Below are 23,435 nucleotides of genomic sequence, written 5' to 3'. Positions count from 1 at the left end.
ACTTGAACAGTGTCCCTGAATGGTGTTTTTCGAACATGTCGCCTCGTGAACATGGTCTTCGAGACTGCAGCAGCACTTTTTACAGGAAGTTCCATGAATTGTACATTTCACATGTCATTTTGCATCAAACCTCTCCCCACTGCACTGGCGCGCCATTACGACTGCTGTTTTATCGATTAACGTTTATTGACAAGGAAACGTCTGTCGTTTGAAACCTGTCGATAGATAAGCGCAATGCACCGGAAAGTATCGGTGTAGAGCATGTAACGGCACAATAAAATGTTTACCCTCCGTGGTCCGATTTTTCCACGTTTTTCCTGTATCAACCAATCTGCGTATCGCTGCTGCTACCATAAATCAGACAACAGAAACTCCTGCGGTGTTCGTGAACTCTTACGCTAGTGGTATTCGGGTTACACATATAGACCCGACTAAAAAATATACGTGCACATCGTTCATTCGCAAGAAAAATGACACAACTCGAAATATATTTCTAAAAAGAGATGACACTCTTCGATATTGACAATCTTGTCACTACATGACAATTAACCCAGTATCTAAATAACAACAAATTATTAACCGACTTCGAAAAAGGAGGAGGTTACTTCGAATATATAATTCGATCTGTATGTGCCTTTTTTTTTTTCGTTTTTTTTTCTATGTATGTTCACCGATTACGTCGAGATGGATGGACCAATCGGAACGAAACCTTTTGCATCTTGTAGAGTATGTTCCCGGGATGGTACCGTGCAAAAAAAATTTACATTTCTTTATTAATTACGATTTTATTTGCGAAAATGTAGGGTGGTGATACCGTCGTGAACTCGAACCGCTATCGATTGCTGCTTTCAGATATCTATAAATTACGATTTGGAATGTGACGGCTGACAGAGATGATAACAGAGATAAAAAAAAGTGTGAAATAAAAAGAAACTTTTAAAAGAAAAAATTAAACCGACTTCGAAAAAACGCACTAAAAAGTATAAAATAATTTCCATTTATGTAATATACGTGAACACGCATGAACTTAAATACAATACAATCTTTTCGGAGGCGGCGCAAATATATGATTATTTAAATATAAATATATTAGTATTTAGAAGAATTTCAGGATTTTCGTAATTTCCAGTGTCGAAAATTTTCAATTTTGCGCCGCTTCAAAAAGATTATATTGTATTTTAAGTTCGTGCGTATTCACATATATTAAATGGCAATTATTTCATACTTTTTAAAAAGTTTTTTTTATATTTCTAAGTTAGTGATATGCAATTAAAAACATTGGCAATTTTAAGTTATATTTTATGCCACTTTTCGTATGAATGAACGATATCCTTGGGAACTCCACTGTGACGATGTTTTTCAGCCTATTACATATATGAAAGGATATTATAATTAATATGAAAGGATATTATAATTAAAGTACACGAGAATGTCAAAATTTATTTTCAGAATTATTAAAATTAGTAAGAACGATGGAGAAAGTAAGTGGGAGACGAAAGTACTAAATTTAAAGATTAGAAAACATTTAAATTTGATTGTGAAAAGTTACCTGGTCTGTCGTTTACACATATAGTTTTTATTAGTTGATCTAATAATCTGATGTATCTACAGCACCTTTAGTTTCATTATAATCCAAGATTGTACCACATAGAGTGTTAGTATATTGGTGTTTGTTTAGTTATGTATGTATTTACTGATGTTCTTGATTATCATGAATGTAACAATTTTTAGTTTACACTTATGCAATTAATTGTGCAAGAATCTCATTCACTATTTTAAAATATCCATGAACATAAGCGAGGTCGATTGATTCCAATAAGATGTAATTCAAAATGTAATTCAAACTGTTATATGAGCTACATATCAAGCTGGGTCATAATCACACAATAAAAAGTTAAGAACAAAAAAGATACATAAAAAATTTGGTTCTAACGCATTGTCTAATGAATGTGTTCTCGGTTTATTTTTCTAGCCCACGAAGCTCAACGTTTACAAGAACGATGCAGAAAGTTGGGACTACACGACGCCAACGCTGGGTAAGTTTTCTGTCGCTCTTATCCTTCTCTATCTTCTGTTTCCTGTTTATTTTTCATTTTTCTGTTGTTCTCATGGATGTTACATACATGTACAGCGACGAGCCTAAGTGCGCCGCGCTCAGTGGACTTCTATCGCTCGAAGGGTATAAGGCTTCTCGTTAGGTATAATTCTGTTTGTAACAGTAAACATTCTTACGAGATCAGATTTTCGAATCAACAAATGAATGGACAAACATTTATGAAATCTTATGTATTACAAAGATGTTAACTAATATTTAACGAAGATTCGTGGAATAACATTTTCGATTGCCTATTAGCAACACATACTTCATTAAAATGGGTGTATACCAATTTTAACAAAAATTCGAACAAAACCGACTCGAACCGACTTGTACCATATAAAATTTTGCACGTATACAGAGTGACTCAGTTAAGCGTAACCCCTAAAATATCTTCTTTAATTTTGACAAGGTAAACAATTTCTTATGCGTAAATTGAATGATATCAAGTGGTCAGTATATTTTGTAGCACAATGAATATCGAGATGGATTGTTCGTGAAATTTTCAATGACTTACTTCTATTTGCTGTGTCATTTTATTAGGTGTTAGCTGTAGAAACATTCTTTGTATAGGCTTGCAGGTGTTAGCTATAGCATTTCTCGCAAAAAGCCTGCGTTCTCCTTACAAGCAAAATTTAAGTTTGACCATTATCTTCGGAGTTCAAGATTAATGTAAGTCATGTCGAAAATATATGTAGTTACTTTTTTATAAAAGCATCGGTGGCGTACCATTCAAATTACACACATAAAATGCTTCACTTTGTCAAAATTAAAGAAGATATTCTTGGGGTTAAGCTTAAGCGAGACACCATCAATAAAAGTATAATTCTCCAAACTGATAGAAACAATTCCCTCATACACCATACAGTTTCAACTAAAATATTACAAGCAAAATTTAAGTTTGACCATTATCTTCGGAGTTCAAGATTAATGTAAGTCATGTCGAAAATATATGTAGTTACTTTTTTATAAAAGCATCGATGGCGTACCATTCAAATTACACACATAAAATGTTTTACTTTGTCAAAATTAAAGAAGATATTCTTGGGGTTAAGCTTAAGCGAGACACCATCAATAAAAGTATAATTCTCTAAACTGATAGAAACAATTCCCTCATACACCATACAGTTTCAACTAAAATATTACAAGCAAAATTTAAGTTTGACCATTATCTTCGGAGTTCAAGATTAATGTAAGTCATGTCGAAAATATATGTAGTTACTTTTTTATAAAAGCATCGATGGCGTACCATTCAAATTACACACATAAAATGTTTCACTTTGTCAAAATTAAAGAAGATATTCTTGGGGTTAAGCTTAAGCGAGACACCATCAATAAAAGTATAATTCTAAACTGATAGAAACAATTCCCTCATACACCATACAGTTTCAACTAAAATATTACAAGCAAAATTTAAGTTTGACCATTATCTTCGGAGTTCAAGATTAATGTAAGTCATGTCGAAAATATATGTAGTTACTTTTTTATAAAAGCATCGATGGCGTACCATTCAAATTACACACATAAAATGCTTCACTTTGTCAAAATTAAAGAAGATATTCTTGGGGTTAAGCTTAAGCGAGACACCATCAATAAAACTATAATTCTAAACTGATAGAAACAATTCCCTCATACACCATACAGTTTCAACTAAAATATAATATTGTATATCGTATGGAAATTCACTTCAGAAAGTGTCTGTGCTGGTCTTGAAATCTTAAACAACGAAACTACGGTGGAATTTCGAAGTTGGGTAAAGATTAGAAGCTTCCTGGCAGTGTTGTGTCATTAAATTTCGCAACTGGAGTAGAAGGGGAAACGTGCCAGGGAGAGAGAAGCCATACTCCCCTCGAGCGATTCGAGTCCATCTAGCAAAATGCGCACACACACACTAGAACGCGTTTCGCCGTTCGACTGTTCAGTCATTGGTGTCACACACAGGGGCTGCGTGTACTCGCGTACACGACTATCACTCGACAGTCGACGAACCCGGGAATCGTTTCCTCCGTCGCGGCTCTGTTCGAACGGTTTTCTTCGTCTTCGTCTTCATCTTCTCACGGTCGCACGGAGTCTGTTCCCTCTAATTTCGCTGCGTTTCGAGAGCGTCCTCTTTCTCCCTTCTTTCGTATTCTTAGCTGCCCGGCCGCCGCGCCGCGCCGAGGAGACGCTAATTGGATAAAGCGCAGACCGAATACGAGCTTAGAGGGTTTCCGTAAAATGCATCCCTCGTTAAGCTCGCGTATCTACATACACGCGCCGCGAAGACATGCACTGTCGGTAGCGTCGGTCGTACGAGTCAAGATATTGTCCACACCATGCTTGGAAAGGATCTATCCGAATAGAACAGTCAACTCCAAAACAACTTTTAGCACTTTTGTTTGTCGTACAATACCTACAAATAACAATTTAAGAAGCTCCAGAACTTTTCTTATAAAGGTATACAGAGTGAAAATTACAAACTTTTCTTGATGTTGTTCTTGGTTCCCCTAGTGCAGGGGTCGGCAACCTGCGGCTCTTTGGATGTGAAGCTGCGGCTCTTTAGTTCCATACGCAAATATTATTTATTTTATAAAAAAAACAAACATTTAAAAATCGTTCTGAACTGATTAACGAGGATTAGACACCGATTCTATCTCTCAGCCACTTGTACTCGCTTTTCACCGCACCCCTCCCCCGTGACACGAGTCGTCACTGTCGTCAGTCCGTCGGAAGCTCTCGAATGACGCCGTCGTCGGATGTTTCTATGTAGGTTTTAATTCGCTTTCGACGCAAGACAATTTCGCGTCTTTACCAGCGCTTTGGCTGTGACGTATAGTTTGCTGTTTCAAGTAAAAGAGTTAGAAGCGAATTATCTTCTCAAAGTTATGTATGTACATACAATATACATATATATATTATCTAATTTGTTGTGAAAAACACTACTTTTATATATGAATAAACAGATATTTTTTCTTATGAATAAATAGATTAGGTTTTTTTTATCAAGAAACTTTATTTATGCGAGTACTATTTATTGTTGGCAAGAAAAAATTTTGTGGCTCTTTAAAAACTTTGAAATTTTGTAAATTGTAATTTTTTACTCTTTCGACTCAAAAGGTTGCCGACCCCTTAATCATCAGATGAATCAGTAGACAGCGGATTTTATGCATTTATAACAAAAATGAGCAGGTGTAATTTCAGACAGTAAAAACATACGACGAATTTATGAACACTGTTCTAATATTTTCAACTAATTAAACATATTAAGAAGGAAAATATAGTTTTATTTCACTTCAGTTTGTTGTAATTTGAGTACGAAATTTTTACTTTGCATAAAGATCCGCTGTACATTAATCAGATATCTCAGATTGCAGACATTTCCGCGAAAATTGTTCAAGGTAATTGTAAGAAACTGAAGCTGAATGAAAAAGCATCTTCTCTTCTTATAAATTTAAGAGTTGGAAATAATATAACAATATATTGAAATTCTTTTATAATGTATTTTCACTTTTGTATTTGACCTATTCATTTTTGTCATAAATACATAATATTCACTTATTAAAAACTGAGTTTTAGTATGCTTATCCAACAAACTTGAAATTTGATTGTCGTATACTCGATTGTACGACTGATCCCGCATAATTTGGTATATTAACTTCGTATTGATGAAATAATACTACGCAGGAGGTATATTAAAATCTGAAAAAGAATGTATAGTAACGCTTAATGTGCTTCGTCCTGAAATGGGAACGATGGCATCTATATGATGGGTTTTAATGCATTCGTAACTAGGTTAACGGTTAACATGAAAACAGCATGTGCTAAGACAATTTCAATTCCGTGTTTATAATCTTTATAAAGCAATGTAAGTAAATTATTGCAGTATCTTGTTACATTTTTACATTCTGGTTACGCAGATATTTTAAACTTTCTGGTTTTACATTGTGAAAATATATTTTTCAGACGCAGTTTTTCTACTTTCTTGAAAATGATCTGAATGAAGATCGGAACGTTGAAAGTTCCAAACTAACGTGCAAATTTTGCTTTTTTCCTATAAACTGATCGAACCGTTGCGCCGAGAACATTTGAATATTATACATTTCGTTAACGGTTACGTTAAAAAACAAGCTTACAGCTTCCTCGCCTTTTGCATTAACAATATAATTTCATTTCGCTTCTTACTCTAGCATTTTCAAAGTTAACTCTGCACTGCTCGCGAAATGAATACATACAAATCTGCATTGTATCCCTTTGGTACAGCACAATTATTGAAATAGGCTTCCGATAAATAAAACAGTTAATATGTTAAGTGAGACACAGTTCGACTGGCGTTACCGATTATTCTAAACATGCGCACAAGCAACACGTGATAAATAGACTGGAGATTTAATGCGAGTTTATCAAGCTTTTGATTTTATAAAACTCAGCGTAGTATGGAATGTTGAAAACATTCGATGAAAATTTTATCTTCCTTATTGTAATGTATCAACGCCATCTTCCACGGAACACTAACAAATATTTCTAAAATGTATTTTGCAGATTCATTTAAGTTATGTGCACGCTGGAAATTTCATCGAAATTGATTAATTGATTTATAAGTTATAGACGATTAAAATTGGTGATAATTGCAATGTTTACACGACGATTTTCATCAATTTTAATCGTTTACAACTCGTAAACTGATTGACCGATTTCGATGAAATTTTCAGCACGTGTACAACTTGTGCGGGTCTACGAAACAAACTTCTTTTCAACTTTCGTCACAAGTCCAAATAAAAGAACAGTGAAACAGCGACTTTTTTGTTTGTTTCCTAATTCAGACAAACCGCAATTTTTCCAAAATTTAAGTAAACTAAAGATGCATAAAGATCCACAGTCTACTAATAGTATAAAATCAAACTCTTAATAAATGATCGGAGTTTTATCTGTGAAAATTCACAGCGCAATCATTAACGTAAATTCCAGCGAGCGTCTCAGGAAACATTTCTCGAACGATTCCGCCATAAAACACTTCGCGATCTTCGACAGAGAAACGATCGAGGGAACCATTCTAGTTTGTCGACGACAATGCATCCTCGCGCATCGCTACTCGCATCGATTCATCACGTGTTACATTCGACATACGAGCGAAAAAATTCGCGCACCGAAACACAGGTTCGCGGCAGAGAAGCGACAGATAGAAAGCTCACTCACGCTTCGCCGTAAGCGTTGAGAAATCCCGGAAGTTTGACGGACGGTTGTACAGTAGATGCTCGATAACTACTCGTTTTTAGGCTCTCTCCACAGAGAGAGAGGCAAACAAGCCACTAAGTTGATTCATTTCAATCATTTCCGTCGATTTATAAATAATATAGATCGATTTATAACTTCCTTGTAAGTGAGAAATCTTTGAATATCTCGAAATCAACTTCGCCTTATTACTGCACATCTTGTTTTACATTATTGAGGTATAGTGTCAGAAACATTCATGATTTGTAATATATTTGAATTTGAATTGTTCTTCTGTGGAATATTTCAAAGAATCTTTGCACACAATCGAGCAATTTTATTTAAAAAACAGATCTTGAAATCTACGATGATCTTTCATCTACGAAAAAATTATTACCGCTATGTTCGAGTCCTCTCGTTATAGTACAGTTTTTTTTATTGAAGACTCCGTGTTGAAGCATTAAAGTATTCCAATAGGACTATATCGTATTTATTCGCACTTTTCGCGGCTGATAAAATTGAAATGATAACGAGTAGTTAATCGGCGGTACTTGTCTACTGTACGCGTGTCGCAGATAAAACTAATGGGAATGAAAACATTGAGAAAGCATCTCGTATCAACGCATGCGATCCATTCCATCGAAATCGTTAAAAGGACATTTTAACGGGCAGTTCACGCAATATCTCCGATTTTAAATTACAATGATCTATCGGTTGATCGATCCCGACGTCCGAGACGGTGCGCCGTCACTGATGGCAATCATGTTTTACTGGCACTGACACGAATTAACGATTCCCATATCGGAATTTTCTTTGACCCAATTCGAATCGGCCGCGTCAACGCGACGGTCCTGCAGCGAATTCCAGTTTTGAAACTGAATTTACACAGAACAAAGTTGCATACGACGACTCTTCACGCTCGTTACGCCCAGGTGATAGCGACGCCTAGGGTCTCTAAACAGTCTCTTTCTCTTTGTGCCGCACAGTGGTTCGGATCGAAGAAGTTGGTGCCATTTAGCTAACAAGTCAACTTTCCTATATCGATTTCTAACAAATTTGTATTGCTTCCTAAATGTCTGTCAACCTTGAAAATGAAAAAATTAATTCGGTTTACCAAGAAAATTGTAATTAGGACGAATACTTAAAACGTAGACATTTAGAGACAGTACTTTTCACTAAGAAAATTGCTTCTCTTCTTCGAGGTGCTCTGTTCACAGCACTTAATATGTATGTACTTTATTGGTTCCCCTTAGGGTTACAATTTTCCTACATTTTCACCTCAACCATATTCCCTACTTTACCCGTTTCTCGTCTTCCTAAACTAACTTATATCCTACCTTATATCTATGCTTATATCTAAATTATATATATACACATACACACACATATATATATATAGAGAGAGAGAGAAGCAAACTATATACAAAAGACGCTATGTACACTATTTACAATGATTTACATACCTTAACCTATCACTTAAGCTTTAAATCTTACATACTAATCTTACACACAGCACTTAATATTTCTTATTTTTTTTTTTTGTTTACGATGAAGAGCACTCTTTTGTGATACAAAATTAACACCGACACTAAAAGTTATTCTTCACAATATGTTAAAAGTTAATACTCAATGAAATAAAAAAATTGGCCACATTTTTTACATTTGACAAGGAATATCTACAGGGTCATAAAACGTCACGGTTTATAACAAATTGGATCATTTTCAGTATTCTTTCCCGTATATAATCGTGCAAAAATCTTGTCCCACCTCGTCCTACCTTGCAAGTTATCAACGTTCAAAGCTGTCAATGTTACTTCGCGACGCGTTTCGCTTGCGTAAAACAGGCTCGTATGACTGATCAAATGTTCCAAATATGAACGTTTCTGCAATAACACATTATAAGAGATAAATAGAGTATATATATACACATATACAGGGTGTCCCACCCGATTTCGACATCTTGATTTTCTCGCTATTGTTACTCGTAGCAAAAAATGTTTCAGCAGAGGCTCGAACGGTATCGAGTGGAGCATATTTTGATGTTACGAGTTTTTTCGTGAGTGGACGCGTAAAGTCATATAAAGGTCAACTTTGTTTTTTTTAACGGAATGAGATATTTTTTAATACATCAATCGATGCAGCTGGACATTCGTTATAAAAAAGTACTAATAAAAGTACGTTATTAAAAATTATTGTTTAACAAATGCGAAAAATATTTAATTATCTCTAGGTAAGAGTTACTATTTTTTAAATATTTTTGGTGAAAATTTCATTACGATATCTCTAATAGTTCAAAAGTTATAACAGAATGACACCAACTTCTTCGATCCGGACCACTGTGTGCCGTCGAGGAAAGCTAGCAATTAACGTGCTTTTGACATTTAAAATATTTGAAAATTTGCAGTCGAAGAAATACATGGCTCTATTTGTTCGCTCGTTCAGCGGAGATTATATTTCACTGTTTACCAGGCGAATGTTCGCAGAAATTTCGGTTTGCGGTAGGCTTCTCTTTTCGTCGAGACTGGACATTTTGAAACGAAATATTGTTCCGAAACCGAGCTTTTGAATTTTGAATTTGTATATTGTATCAATTTCCGGTGAAATTGAACATATATCATAATTACAACAGCGGATCTCTATGCGAAATAAAAATTTTCTACTTGGAGTGTACTCCTTTTTGTCATAAATGCATAAAATCTGCTGTCCAATCATAACGTATCATATGATAAATGAATTTTCGATCTCGATTAATCTCATTGCGTTTCAATCGTTAGAATAGTAGTTTTGTGTCCATGGAAATTTATGCTCGACGGAGTCCATTTTTCATTCAAACGGAAACTGTGAAAATGTTTTTCGGAATATTTATAGTTAAATCTTATCGGATTTCTTTTACTAAGTACAATACATATGCTCTGCTTGACATTGTACGTTAAGGATTGAATTTTCATCCGTAGAGGAATCTGATGAAAGCAATCATAAAAGCTTTGTAACTCTTTGCAGTTCTATGTTAATCCAAACTCGACATTTACCGCTTGTATTACCACTTTTCCTTGCTTTTGCTTGAAAACTTCTTGAATTAACAGATTAAACTATACAGATGTACACTCTCGCTCGAAAGTCATTGTTCTTCCAATTAAAATGACACCAAACAAGACATAATTACGATTGTAATTACTCGTGTAACAAGCGAAGTTCAGAATTCGTGTACCTCTACCGTAAATGTTAAATCCGAAACTTGAATCGCTTGTTACACACTACTATATCGTGGTTGGTGTCGTTTTAATCAGAAAACCAAGACAAATACGAAGGTGAAAGTTTTATTGACGAATAACTAAAAATAAAGAATCGTGATTTTGGAATTTAAGAGGCAGAGTTGGCACGGGTCCCCCTTTCTTTTTGAATCGCTATCCTTTTGTATGTTCGATACACTATAAAGAAGGTGGCAGCTCTACTATAACTGTCCCCGACAATACGACAGTTACGGAGAAACTACTGCATTTCGCGTACAGATCCAGTGTCGCCAGATCAGGGGAATTGGAGTTACTTTTCAGTTATTTTCTCTCTGCCAATACCGGATGAGTCACGTGACACTGGGAGATATGTACGACAGAAACGCGTCACATGACCGGGCCGTCGTAGAAGGGAAACAGTAGAGTGCGAGACAAGTCTTAATCTGGTGACACTGTACAGATCTCGATTGAACGAACTCGGGACAATCTGGTTTTAGTGGTCGCGCGGTGGTTTTTATAAAGTAGCTTGAAAGATGGGGTCAGGCGGCATGCCAATCCCGCGAGTCGCTGTTGCCGGGTGCAACCTGGTCAGATTCTCCGATGGAGCATCGAACTATCGACTATCGAGTTCGATTGGACGGCCGAAAGCTTACGCGGCGGCTAATGTTGCGCTCCATCGTGATTGGCGGTCGTCGACGCAAGTTGACGCAAGTTGACGCAGCTATGTGCGGTTCTTCGTGGCCGCGCATAATAGTAGTAATGAACGCTACATCTGCGTTTCTACATAATTGAGACACTTGCGCACCGATGAAATTGATTTCTGGGTTCACCACGGGCTGAAGATATTGCGTTCCTCACTAGCATTAACCTACCTCTTGCAAATATCTATCTTCCAGAATAATATGGTTACGGTATAAACTCGAGTACCATGATGTGGATATGGTCTGTGTGCTTCCACAATTGTCTTTACGATTAAGGTGAATTCTTCTCGATCGAAAAATGAATATATAATAAATTTCATGATTTCGCAGCAGGGTTCGATCATTAATAGAAACCAGTAAATGTGCAATTAATTAAACATGTTTCTCGACGTTTCGATCCTTGTGTGAATCATTCTCAAAGAGACATTTATTGCGTCTGAAAAATAATATATGTATGATATATTTTGAAGAAAATTGTAACACAGCCGTGTAAATCCAATCAGGAAAAAAGAAAAATATAAAACCACATACTTGCTGTGACAACAAAACAACGTTTAGACAAATATTAGCAAGTTACAAATAACTGTACTTTGTTCCATGGTGGCAAATGTGTGACTGAACCATGTGTTGGACAAACGCAAGGAAGAAATATGTCCTATAGGACACCTAGTCCAATGATTGGTTGGTCGATATCGATCAATGGTGGTTCGTGATCATATTGGGCGCAAAGAAACACGTAACTGCACAGTCTTTCGTTAATAAAGACATAAATGCCATCACAATGTAGAGAATTGTGAAAAAACAGCACAATTTTGAAAGCAAAAGAAACAACATTTGCGTTCATGGTATTTGTACCACACTTTTATAAGCAAAAATCAAGATTCATATACAGCAAGTGAATGATCAAAAAGAAAAAGAAAACCTTAGGTGGAATCTAAATTATATTGGAAATATCATCATAAATAAACATTACTGGTTCAGTAATGTCGCGTAATAATCATGAATCTTAGGTGTTTCGTACCTAAGATTAACGCTTTGTTGTTTAATCATATGAATGGTTTCCAATAATAATCTCACTCGGTCGATAATCTTCACATTATCAAAATCAAAACTGCGGTCAAATTCCAATGAATGTTTAGTTAATACTTAGTGAATACTTACCAGAATCTACAATAACACTGATCAGATGTCTTTTATTCACGACAATTTGATAGATATAACACTTTATAATTTATACGATACACTGCTTTCACGTCGAACGCCAACAGTCGAATGATTTTAATGGCTTTGTTCACGCGACAGAAACGTGCAATTTCCGCACGTCGTTTGTTTTAGCCTTTCCTTTGTTTTGACGGTTAAAACGACTTTGTTGCATTTCAGATTATTGAGATACAGCTAATGTCCGATACTAGGTGCCGTCCGGGGCTAGGGGAACTCCTCCTACATCGAATTTCGATGAAAGTTAGGCCGTCCACACACGGGTCGATCGTCGATTCGGTCGACGCGATTCCAGTCGCATGTGATTCCCCCCTCCACGTGACTTCCAATGCAAATGAATGGAGAGCCACACACGGGTCGATTCGTAGTCGACTGAAATCGGCTCGACTGAAATCGTGTCCGTCGCATGAACCATCCACACACGGGTCGATCGTCGATTCGGTCGACGCGATTCCAGTCGCATGTGATTCCCCCCTCCACGTGATTTCCAATGAAAATAAATGAAGAGCAGCACATTGAAATCGCCGCGATTCTAATCGCGTGCGATCGGCAGCGAAGTTGGAAAATCGCGTGGATCGTACGATTCGCGCGACTCATGGAGGTTAGTTTGTGCAGTTCATGTAATTTAAATGATTTGGCCCTTATTTTTTTGTAGTTTGAGTGCATTGCACTTTTCGACGTGGTCTATGTATTTAGGTTACATAGGTTATTATTTATTTATTATCTTTTTTTGTGTTTTTACGCATACTAATAACATTAAGGTAAGCTTTTTATTTACATAGTTGAATATAATCATGTAGGTTTATGAAAAACAAAAACAATCGCGGCGATTTCAATGTGCGGCTCTTCATTTATTTTCATTGGAAATCACGTGGAGGGGGAATCGCATGCGACTGTTCATGCGACGGACGCGATTTCAGTCGACCACGAATCGACCAGTGTGTGGCTCCCCATTCATTTGCATTGGAAGTCACGTGGAGGGGAATCGCATGCGACTGGAATCGCGTCGACCAAATCGACGATCGACCCGTGTGTGGACGAAATCGCGTACGCCGCATGAATCGTACACGACGAGCAAGACGTACGAACTTCACGACGCGATTACAATCGACCCGTGTGTGGACGGCCTTACATTTGATGGACGATTCTCAAACAACAGACGGATTGTAACATCCCTGTTAAACAGTTGCCTAAGATTTGATAGAGGGTGCGTTCCGTTTCACGCATAATGCGCATACACTGTATAGTGTAGTATAAGAGTCTCTATGCATACACTATACAGTGTATGCGCTTGAAGCGTGAAACGGAACGCACCCAGAGTCTACAAACTATTATACTGTACCTAGTTATCGCAAACTTGTCTCCGGTGCATGGAATGTTAGCTTAGTTTATGACAGTAGAGGTGTTCGCTAGTCTGGGTCCGAGAAGACCCACTGATGGCCAGGTGAACGTTCGCGCTCTCACCATCCCGAACAATTTAGCCAGTCTGCAGCCCCTCGGAAAATTCATTTAAGTACACGGTGAGACGCGGTTTCTCGAAGTTAAACGATTCAAAGCAATTAAACGCCTAACAACCACAAGGAGCTGGGAACGCCTGGCCCGGCCCGGCCGGAACGGTCTCGCGAATCGCGTGCCAGATACGAAGCCAGGGATGCGATTCCACGTAAACGACAACCGAGCACGGAACTCGAGGAATTTGGTCCAATTACACGCGGTCTGACGTCCCGTCACTCGTAGCCGACACGAGCACATTTGAATACACACGAAATCTCGAACTGCTCTCGAAGACGAATTTTCCGTCGCGTCGTCGGGTAATTGAGCGTCTCAAAAACGGGACCGATCAACCAGATCTTCCGCGGATTCTTCGATATTTATATTTTTCAATTGACTTCGTAGTTCGAGTAATGTACGAACCAGTAATTACCGCTTGTGCGTACTTTTGTAAATTGAAAATGAACTTTGAACATATTGTTATCTGGAATAATATATTCACTGGTCGAGTTGCGCAGTCTTCTTGTTTCTCTATCGACTACTTTACGTTTTAGAGTAATATCTAAGAAATTGCTGGTTTGTTATTCAGTTGAAAAAAATGTGTATGTCTTTTTTTGATTATGTATTAAACTGAATTTAATGTGTAAATATACGTCGTCAATTTGTTTTAATCAGTTAATTAGCATAATATAGCAGTTTGTGTGTTTTTACTGAATTTTGAGTCTTGAATTGAAGAAATTTTTCTCGTTTTGTTAACCCTCATCTGACCCTCATTTCACGAACTGAATCTGTCCGTTGGCAGTGGTAAAAGATTGATGAAATAACAAGGTAAACAGTTATAATTTCGGTAATTATTCACTGTAGCGATTCCTCAGTAATTTTACAAACAGCATAATAAATTAATTTTCATTTCAATTACACTATTTAAATAAAGCAATAAATATATGTACCACAAGAAGAGGTTATTGAAATAACTAAATTAATTACTAAATGTAGATGAACTAATTTTTGAAATCGTTCTTTAGTACACGAAATGAATAGAATTTTGGAGAGTACGAATTGTTTGATCACATGAAAGATGAAATGAAAAATTATATGAATTCAAGTTCGAATTATTAAATAATTAAAAAAGATGATTTGGCTGTTTCAATAAACTACAGGGTGCGCCATTTGTAGGTACCATATGTTAAATGCTTATAAAATAGTGAAAACGTAATTAAATCGAGTTCGGTTTGCGATATTTATTTACTTTGGTTTATACCAATACAAAAAATTCATTTTTTAAATACAACGTCGGGCAAGTAATCACCTTTATGAACGACGCAAAGAAATGCTCGTTTTTGGGCATTTCCCATAACTTTTTGCAACGTTTCGGGCATTATTTCCGTTATTTCCTTACGGATTGCATCTTTCAGCTCCTGGAGGGACCGCGGCGCGCCAACATAAACTTTTGACTTTAAATATCCCCACAGAAAAAAGTCTGGAGCAGTCTGGAGGCGTCAAATCCGGCGAACGTGGAGGCCAATTGTAATCGCCATTTTTCGAGATTAAGCGATTCGGGAACAATCTTCTGAGGAGAGTCATTGTGCTGGTGTTAAGTTATTCATGGTGAATAATGGTATGAAATGAGCTGTCAAATACGCTAGAATATTCTCCGGAATGTTTACGAATAACAATTGTTTTAGCGTTTAACATATGGTACCTACAGACGGCGCACCCTGTATATAATATATGATTTTAACGATTATTTTTCAAATAGTGTAGCTTGATAGTGCCGAAGCCTGCTTTTTTATACTTTCTGAAGTGAAAATGTCTTTAGACGCACCGCGTACATAATTGCTGGGTAGTGAATGCAGTGAATTAGTCTGATCCGTGACGCTCCGAGGTGAAACGCTATCCGGGTAAGCTCGGGAGAGCCGAGTTTCTTAACTCGCTAAATTAATTACTTCGACAATTAAGAGACTTCGGTAGTTGTTGCACAGAAAACGCGGAAAACACGAAGCTCGATCTTCCTCGGGATAGTGTTCCAGAGAAGAAAAATTAGCCCATCGTCCGATCTTCACGCAAAGAGATCGCGGATCGTTGCCCCCCCCAACTACCCGATTCTTTCCAAGTTTTTCTCGCGGACTATGGATAAAGTTTCGGAATCTATTACCGCGCCCCTCGAACGATCTCGAACGAGTCTGCTTTCATGGGGAAAGGAAAGTTTCGATGCGAGGCTAACTGGGCTGATTTCGCTGTTCGTAGCCGACTTTTTTGGTTCGATCAAATTCTCCATGCATATTCGGTATTAAAATAGTAGTTCTAGCGGAGCGATCGTGAATGGAAATTTCACCGGCGAAACGATCCCGAAGGCAAATTGAGAAATATTTGAATATTCCCGCAGAGCTGAACAAGCAGATACAAGTCAATCGTAATTGCATTAGATTCGGCGCGTCGAACGGCAATTGTCTCGGAATTTTTGGCACTCGGATCGGCTTAATATAATTCTGCGGTTTAAGCCCGACGCAGTGAAATTGATTGCTGCGCCCGGTTGCCTAGAAGCTGAGGTCTAGACAACTTCATCAACTCGGGCAATAAAGAACATGCAGTTGGTTAATCGTTTTTGCTCGTAAATGACCATTTGTTTGCTATTAAACGTAAATCAATATGCACATAACGACTGTTTATTTTGTGAATTATAATATTGTGACGATATGATAGCTAAAAAAAGTAATAATCTAGCAATAAAACTGAAGTTATGCCATTTCAAATAATTCGCGGTGATATATTTCCTATACTAAAGATTTTCATTAAATATCACTTTATACAGAATTTCGAGTTCGATCAACTAATGTAATGTAACATGATTCCAATTAAAAACACAAATTTAACATGAACAAACGGCTCAAGTCTTATCTGAGATATTTTCGACTAAAATCATTGCCTAATTAATTAGTGTGTTTTCAGTTACATGTTTTATCCTGTATGAAACTTTATGGTTTTGCCTCTCTCTAATTTGTTTACGCTTTTAACACAACAAATGTATGAAGTGTCGTTATTTTTTCGGTGTCTCCCTAATTATAATTGACAACTTAGAAGCAACGTTCGCAACGTTAGCGTGCAACGATAAAGTACGGTTTGGTAACTGGTCTAACAAGTTATCGAATTCGTAAATCCAAAAATTATGGAACGTTGCATACAGGTAGAGTAACTTACGCCTAACACGACCCTATTTTTTGCAGCTCTTCACATTAAAGGGGTGAATCTCAAGAACAATAGATGACATTTAAAAAACGTTGAGATGATAGTTATATGGTATTATCGTGTCTACCGAAATGTGTAAAAAATATTTTTTTTAATGCATTGTCTTTAGAATTGATGCGAGAAGTAGCACGAAGAAAAATAGGATTACATAAGGCATAACTTGCTCTACTTGTGTGCAAAGTATCATAATTTTTTTAATTTACGGGTTCGATAGCTTCCCTTGTAAATACTCGTGGAGATTGTAAAGATGCATCTAGGAAGAATGACTAAACAAATTTATTTCTCTGGGTATAAATTATGATAAAAATGGCTAATAATTTGCATAGACACATTCTTGTCATTTTCATAAAGTTCTGTAAAATATGTAGTCAGTTTTAGTGGTCCGTAAACCTAGTGTTAAGAGTGCATAACATAATTAATAGACAGCGGATGTTTTATGCATTCATGACAAAAATGCAGGTGTAACTTAAAACAGTAAAAACATCAGAAGAATTTAAAAATACTATTGCATTATCTTCAACCTATTAAACATATCACGAAAGAAAATAAGTTTCTATTTCATTCCTGTTATGTTGCAATCCAGGAAGAACATTTTTATCTTGCATAAAAATCCGCTGTCTAATAATTAATGTTCGATAGCCGTTAACAGATCAATTTAACATTAATTCGGCCCAATAGCTCAATCATTTTTCGCTTCACCTTGAAATTGCATTCTGACCTACACGGTTCTCTGAAAGCGACTGAAAAAGATGTTCGGAACTCGCCTGCGAACGGTTCCATTTGACTTTCGACGTCATCGCCGAACTAATTGGAGCGTTTAAGGCGTGATTCGAATGCTCGTTACTCGAACGAACTGAAAGGTGCTAATTTTTTGCAACCGGTCGCGATTCAAAGAGAGAGAGAGAGAGACCGGGGGTAATGGAAAGGAAGAAAGAGAGAGTAACTTTCTCGAGTAGTCCTGCGCAGAGAGATCACTAGACCAATTAAGCCGAAAGATAGGTCAGGTCGGCTGCTGCACTTCTAACCTTTCCCTGGCATCTACATGAAGGAGATGAAAGTTTCATTAGATCCAGGACCATCGTAGAGAGCCTTGAATCCCATCGGGGGTCGCCGAGCCGCACCGCACCCAGAGATGGGCAGATTCGTATTCGTAAATTCGAATCCGAATTTGATTCACAGCACCTTAACGTGTCAATCCGAATACGAATACATTCGTATTCAAAAGTGTGAATTCGAATAGATTCATATTTGCAAGTGTGAATCCGAATACGAAATTTGGATTCACACCTGTGAATCCGAATCCGAATCTATTCGGATTCGCACCTATGAATCCAAATCATTTCGGATTCACATCTATGAATACGAATCCATTTGGATTCACACTTGGATTCACTGAAAAATTCAATTCAAAAGGCCAATTTTGGGTGTTAGCGAATTTTCGGATGTATATTTATTGGTGTCGAACTAAGTAATTGACCCGAAAATGAATTTCCTACTATTTGGAGCCCCAAGTCGAATGCGACTGGTCCCAGGTTTGAGGAGTCCATAAATAGTTAAAAATCGTGATTTTATAGTCATAAACGCTAAAAATATCTGCTAATTTTTCGTAACAAATTTGTATTATGAACAAGTTTATCAACCTTTCAACCAAGTTAGCGTTTTTATTATTTACTAGTGAGTTTACTAACCAAATGTTTCACGAAGAACAGAAAAAGCGGAAAGGAAAGCTAGATGTCACAAAATTTTGCGTTGCTTTTTATTTTGTGTTTGTTTTTTTTATTTATTTTTTGAGAGAGTACGCATCACGCGTTACAATTACTCACGTGACTACGTACGAGTTAATATAATATCAAATAGATGTCGCGATTAGTTATGCTCCAACAATGAGTATATATTTCCTATTATATTTATATTTCCTATTGTATTTAGTATATGTGCATCATTATTTGTGATGCACTTTACAGGTTGTCCCAAAAATGTTGTACAATGGTACCTCGGTATACCACACCTTAATTCGTTCCTGATGTTTGGACTTATATCGAATAGGACGTACACCAAACCCAACGTTTCCCATAAGAAGTAATGTTAAAATGATTAATCCGTTCTCATGTAAAAAAAAAAACTCCTATTGATATTGTACCTACATTAATGGAGTTGTAAAATAATTTAAACACTGTTTAAACACATAAACGAAAGATTTTCATCTTTCAACGAAGTACATACAACATTTTTGGGACACCCTGTAGGTATAATACAGTTGAATAGACTCTCATACATTATACATGGACCACTCGAATTGTTTATCTTATCTCTCCCACAAAAGAGCAAACCTTTCTCATTAGATCAGAGCAAAAGTGTCGATGCGTTCCGCTATCAGTAGATAAGATTGTATTGTCACTTTTACTAAAACAATAATATTTATTCAATGCGATAAATCGCCAGTACAAGATAATATAGTTCAAAAGGTGTTCATATACTCGTTAAAAAATTGTCCATGTTCAACATGTTGTAACTTCGTGAGAAAACATCGTAGAACATTAAGTCTGGTCTCATTTTAAAGCTTGAACCTCTGCTACTTTGAAATCCGTTGATCCTTTTTCTCAAGAAAGTTCTTTACAACATGTAACGGGTGAGAAAGTGAACATACCTTTTTGTTCCACAAAATTTTGCGAACTCAAACGTTCGTACAGACATTTAAAAATTCTTTTAATGAATGTGGCTAATATATTTCGAGATTGTAGTCTCACTTTTAAAATGGCCCCTGGTCGGCCACAGTATGATTCTTTTCTGCCTTTCGATTTAATAGAACTTTTACCGAAGCGTAATATTATACTTACCTTGTATGTATTCTGATTTTATGCTATAATCGATCCGTAGAGGAAACAAAGTTTAGATTATACATTATGGATGGTTACGCGAATTTACAATCTGAATAATTTATATTTTGAAGATTTGTGAAGTTTGTATTGTTTCTGTTTCATATACAGGTGTTCTCAGCCGTTGCTCGGATGTTTTTATAATACCTGCTGACATATTTTATGTGCGCGCCGATCACATTACGAAATAAACGACGTTAAAGTTTGGTAGTTCCACGACTTTAGCCTACTTCATCCCCGACTTTGCCTAACTTGGGACCACAAATTCGAATATATTCGGGCTCGTGACAAATGGCTATAAAGCATCCTCTCTATTTATATTCCTCGGTTTGCCTACTACAAATTTGCGTCCGGACAATCCACAATTGCGGATTCAAATTGTCAGACGCACGTCCCGCATTGAAATCATACCTATCTACCTAAGTAAATACGTGCTTCCTTATTTCTGAATATAGTAATTCGAGCACGACGAAATACAAACAAGAATGTTCGATTATCTTGTTAGGTACAGCAATGTAATACAAATTTTCGCCATTTTACATTTTTTTGTAAGTAGATAGAAGTCAGTATTATTATTATTAATTTCTTACCATTCCATTTCTTTCGACACTTCTCTTATCATAGTTATTTCCTAGTTTTCATTTATTTCAAAAGTAGTATTCACGTTTATTCGATTCAATACGAAATTTTCATCACGATTTAAATTGAAATTACAAGGCAAGGAATTCTTTATCATTAAAGACAAAGCGAGAGTTCGAAAAATTCATGGAATCGATTCAGTAAATATTTCAGTGTTAAGAGATGATTGAAAGCGGAACAAAGACCATACGATACAGCGTGCTGTCGTAGTTAATGAAGTTCGAAGGAAAACAGAGGCACACGATGGTCGATAACCATTAGGGCAGAAACGTATATCAAGTTTAATTAACAGGTAATCAGGCACAATGAACTGAAAAAACGGGTTCACATAAGGTAATGATTCCCGTTCTTGAAAAATTATTCCTCTGTAATTTTACATGGATATTTTTACTTCAATATCATTATATTTGTATCAAATAAATAAACCTTAGACGCCTGTCACACTTTAAACTTGCTTCCTCAACTATTGGCTTGGAAAGAAAGTTCGTGACGTTTTCAAAATAATTAATTTTTTTTTGAGTTTTTAATTTAACTTGCTTTTATTTCTTGACTGCGAAGGGGATCCAGAAACGCTGTTTCTGGCCCCACCCAATTAACCTAAATTAATTCAAGTACCAATGATTTTTGTATAATTTATTTTTTCATAAGTTTTTAATTTAAATTGTTTTTATTTTGGGGAAGAGGATCTCTTTTGACTGAACGGGACAATACAGTATGTATTGCCTAGATCCGCTGCTAATTGGGTGATGAAGGAACATTTTTTACGTAGACGTGCTTGGAAGATGTAAACATTCAATTTTAAAAAAATGGAATCGTATATTTGTAGACTGTAGACAATTTGTAGACATTATAACCCTTTTGGGGCAATTTCAATGGTCATGGCTATTCAACGTCACTCGAGCTCCTTGGGAAAGTGAAAATCTGTCAGTAATAAGTTGAGGAATGTAGAGGGTAAAGTGGAATTTCGTGTAATACTTATCGCTAGACTGCGGATCTTTATGCAAAATAAAAATGTTCTGCATCGATCGTAAGAAACAGGAGCTAAGAATAAAGTTCTTCCTTCCGTTAATGATTTTAGCAAATTGAAAATGATACACATCGGTGTTTCCAAATTCTCTTAATTTGTTCACTACCTTAATTTGTACTTTCCCAATTTCGTCATAAACGACATGGTAGAGTGCAAGTCAACATCGATTGCGATCCAAAATAGGTTTGTGGATGCAATTGTTGCATCCAAATTCAAGAACTTATAATTTTTTAATAGAACTACATTACTATCTTGAAGTACCCAACAAAGACAGGCATGAAAGCATGTCTGAGAAAACATTTTATGTATAAGATCGACATCGCAAAATTAAATATTAGTCTTTCATCTCGCCTATTTCGATGAAGTTGACACATACGTACATATTACTTTATTTTTTTACTTTATTTTTATTCGTATGCTGTTAGGGACTGTTAAGTAAGAAACTACAGTTAAATATGAGGTAAGATTGTAGTATATTCTAGGACATTTAATATCGATGTGAATTGATCCAAACTATCACAGAATTTGTCCTTTGGGGAGGGCATCCTTGGGGGAGCTGAAGCCAAACACTAACCAAAATTCGCTTAAAATGGCTGTAGAAACTAACCTCTCAGTGGCCTTTAGGAACTCTAAAGATAATTAAGATACTGAAACTAACTAAACTCGTGCTTTGGAAGAGAGAAAGGCCTTTCTCATTTTCACGCGGTGTCGTTCAATTAGGCTTAACTTCGAGCCAACGGAATTGTTAATAAACACACGTGTCGTCGGGTTAACAGAGATTTTGATATGTTGCTTAATTCCGACGTTCATTAACCCGGCGAATAAAATAGTGTCGCGTTTCCCTACATACCGTTGTCCAAAGCCAGGGACGAGTAATCTAAGCGACGACAACGCTCTCCGCCGTGTGCCGTAATAACCAGCCGCGCGTTAGGTAATCTCAGATATATTTTTCAGTAATTGGATCGTTTACCACCTGGGTTCGTGCCCGTTCACGCCCCGGGCTCTCTATGTCGACCCTAATGCTCAATTACTGGCTGGACGTCTTCATGAAGCTGATATCAGGGTAGCTCGTGATGGCTCTGCGGCCAGGTCACCAACGTCGAGTTTACACGTCCGTTTTCCTGGTAAATACGACGAACGTGCCGCGCCAGATAAGAAGACAGAAACATAACTTGTGCCCGTACCATCCTCGCGAAAATCGTGGATCATGGATCAGTTTCCGTTACGATCGTGTCCTTCCGGTCAATACGAGCTTAATTTTCGATCAACAGCTATGCCATCATATTTTACATTCTATAAAACAATGTTTCGTGCATGTGTCTACATTTTTTGGGGAAAGTATAGACTAAATCTAAACAGAAACACACAGTATGTCGTGAAAGTAACGGAACTTTTTAAATAACGAAAAAACAATTAGTTATTTTGCCGAAATTACTCCTCTTTATTCAAAATAGACCCCTTCCGCATCAATACACCGCTGGGCACGTTCAAACAATGCTAGCACAGATTTTTGAATTTCATTTTGCGGAATCGCCTCAATGACCTCGTCACGGCACTTTGGACTTGTATAACGTTGTCATAAAACGTTCCTTTCATGGCCAGTTTCAGTCTTGGGAACAGGAAATAGTCTCACGGTGATAAATCAGGCGAATACGGAGGATGTTGGAGCACACAGATTTGTTTTTTCGTCAAAAATTCACGAACAGCGACGGTCCCGTGAGACGG

General features: G+C 36.7%; 1 protein-coding gene across 3 annotated transcripts in view; it reads left to right on the top strand.

Moving 5' to 3' along the window:
• Positions 1-23,435, top strand: part of Sm (heterogeneous nuclear ribonucleoprotein L) — a 377,399-nt gene that overhangs the window by 236,890 nt on the left and 117,074 nt on the right. For all 3 annotated transcript variants that reach the window (XM_076441781.1, XM_076441779.1, XM_076441780.1), the window contains exon 6: positions 1,973-2,036. In XM_076441781.1, coding sequence (XP_076297896.1) covers positions 1,973-2,036 — 64 coding nt within the window. The remainder of the gene's footprint in view (positions 1-1,972; positions 2,037-23,435) is intronic.

The sequence above is a fragment of the Lasioglossum baleicum genome, chromosome 17 (genome assembly GCF_051020765.1).
Source record: "Lasioglossum baleicum chromosome 17, iyLasBale1, whole genome shotgun sequence".
Taxonomy (NCBI): domain Eukaryota; kingdom Metazoa; phylum Arthropoda; class Insecta; order Hymenoptera; family Halictidae; genus Lasioglossum; species Lasioglossum baleicum.
Note: the sequence above shows the minus strand (reverse complement) of the source record. Positions and strands in the feature narration are given on the sequence as shown.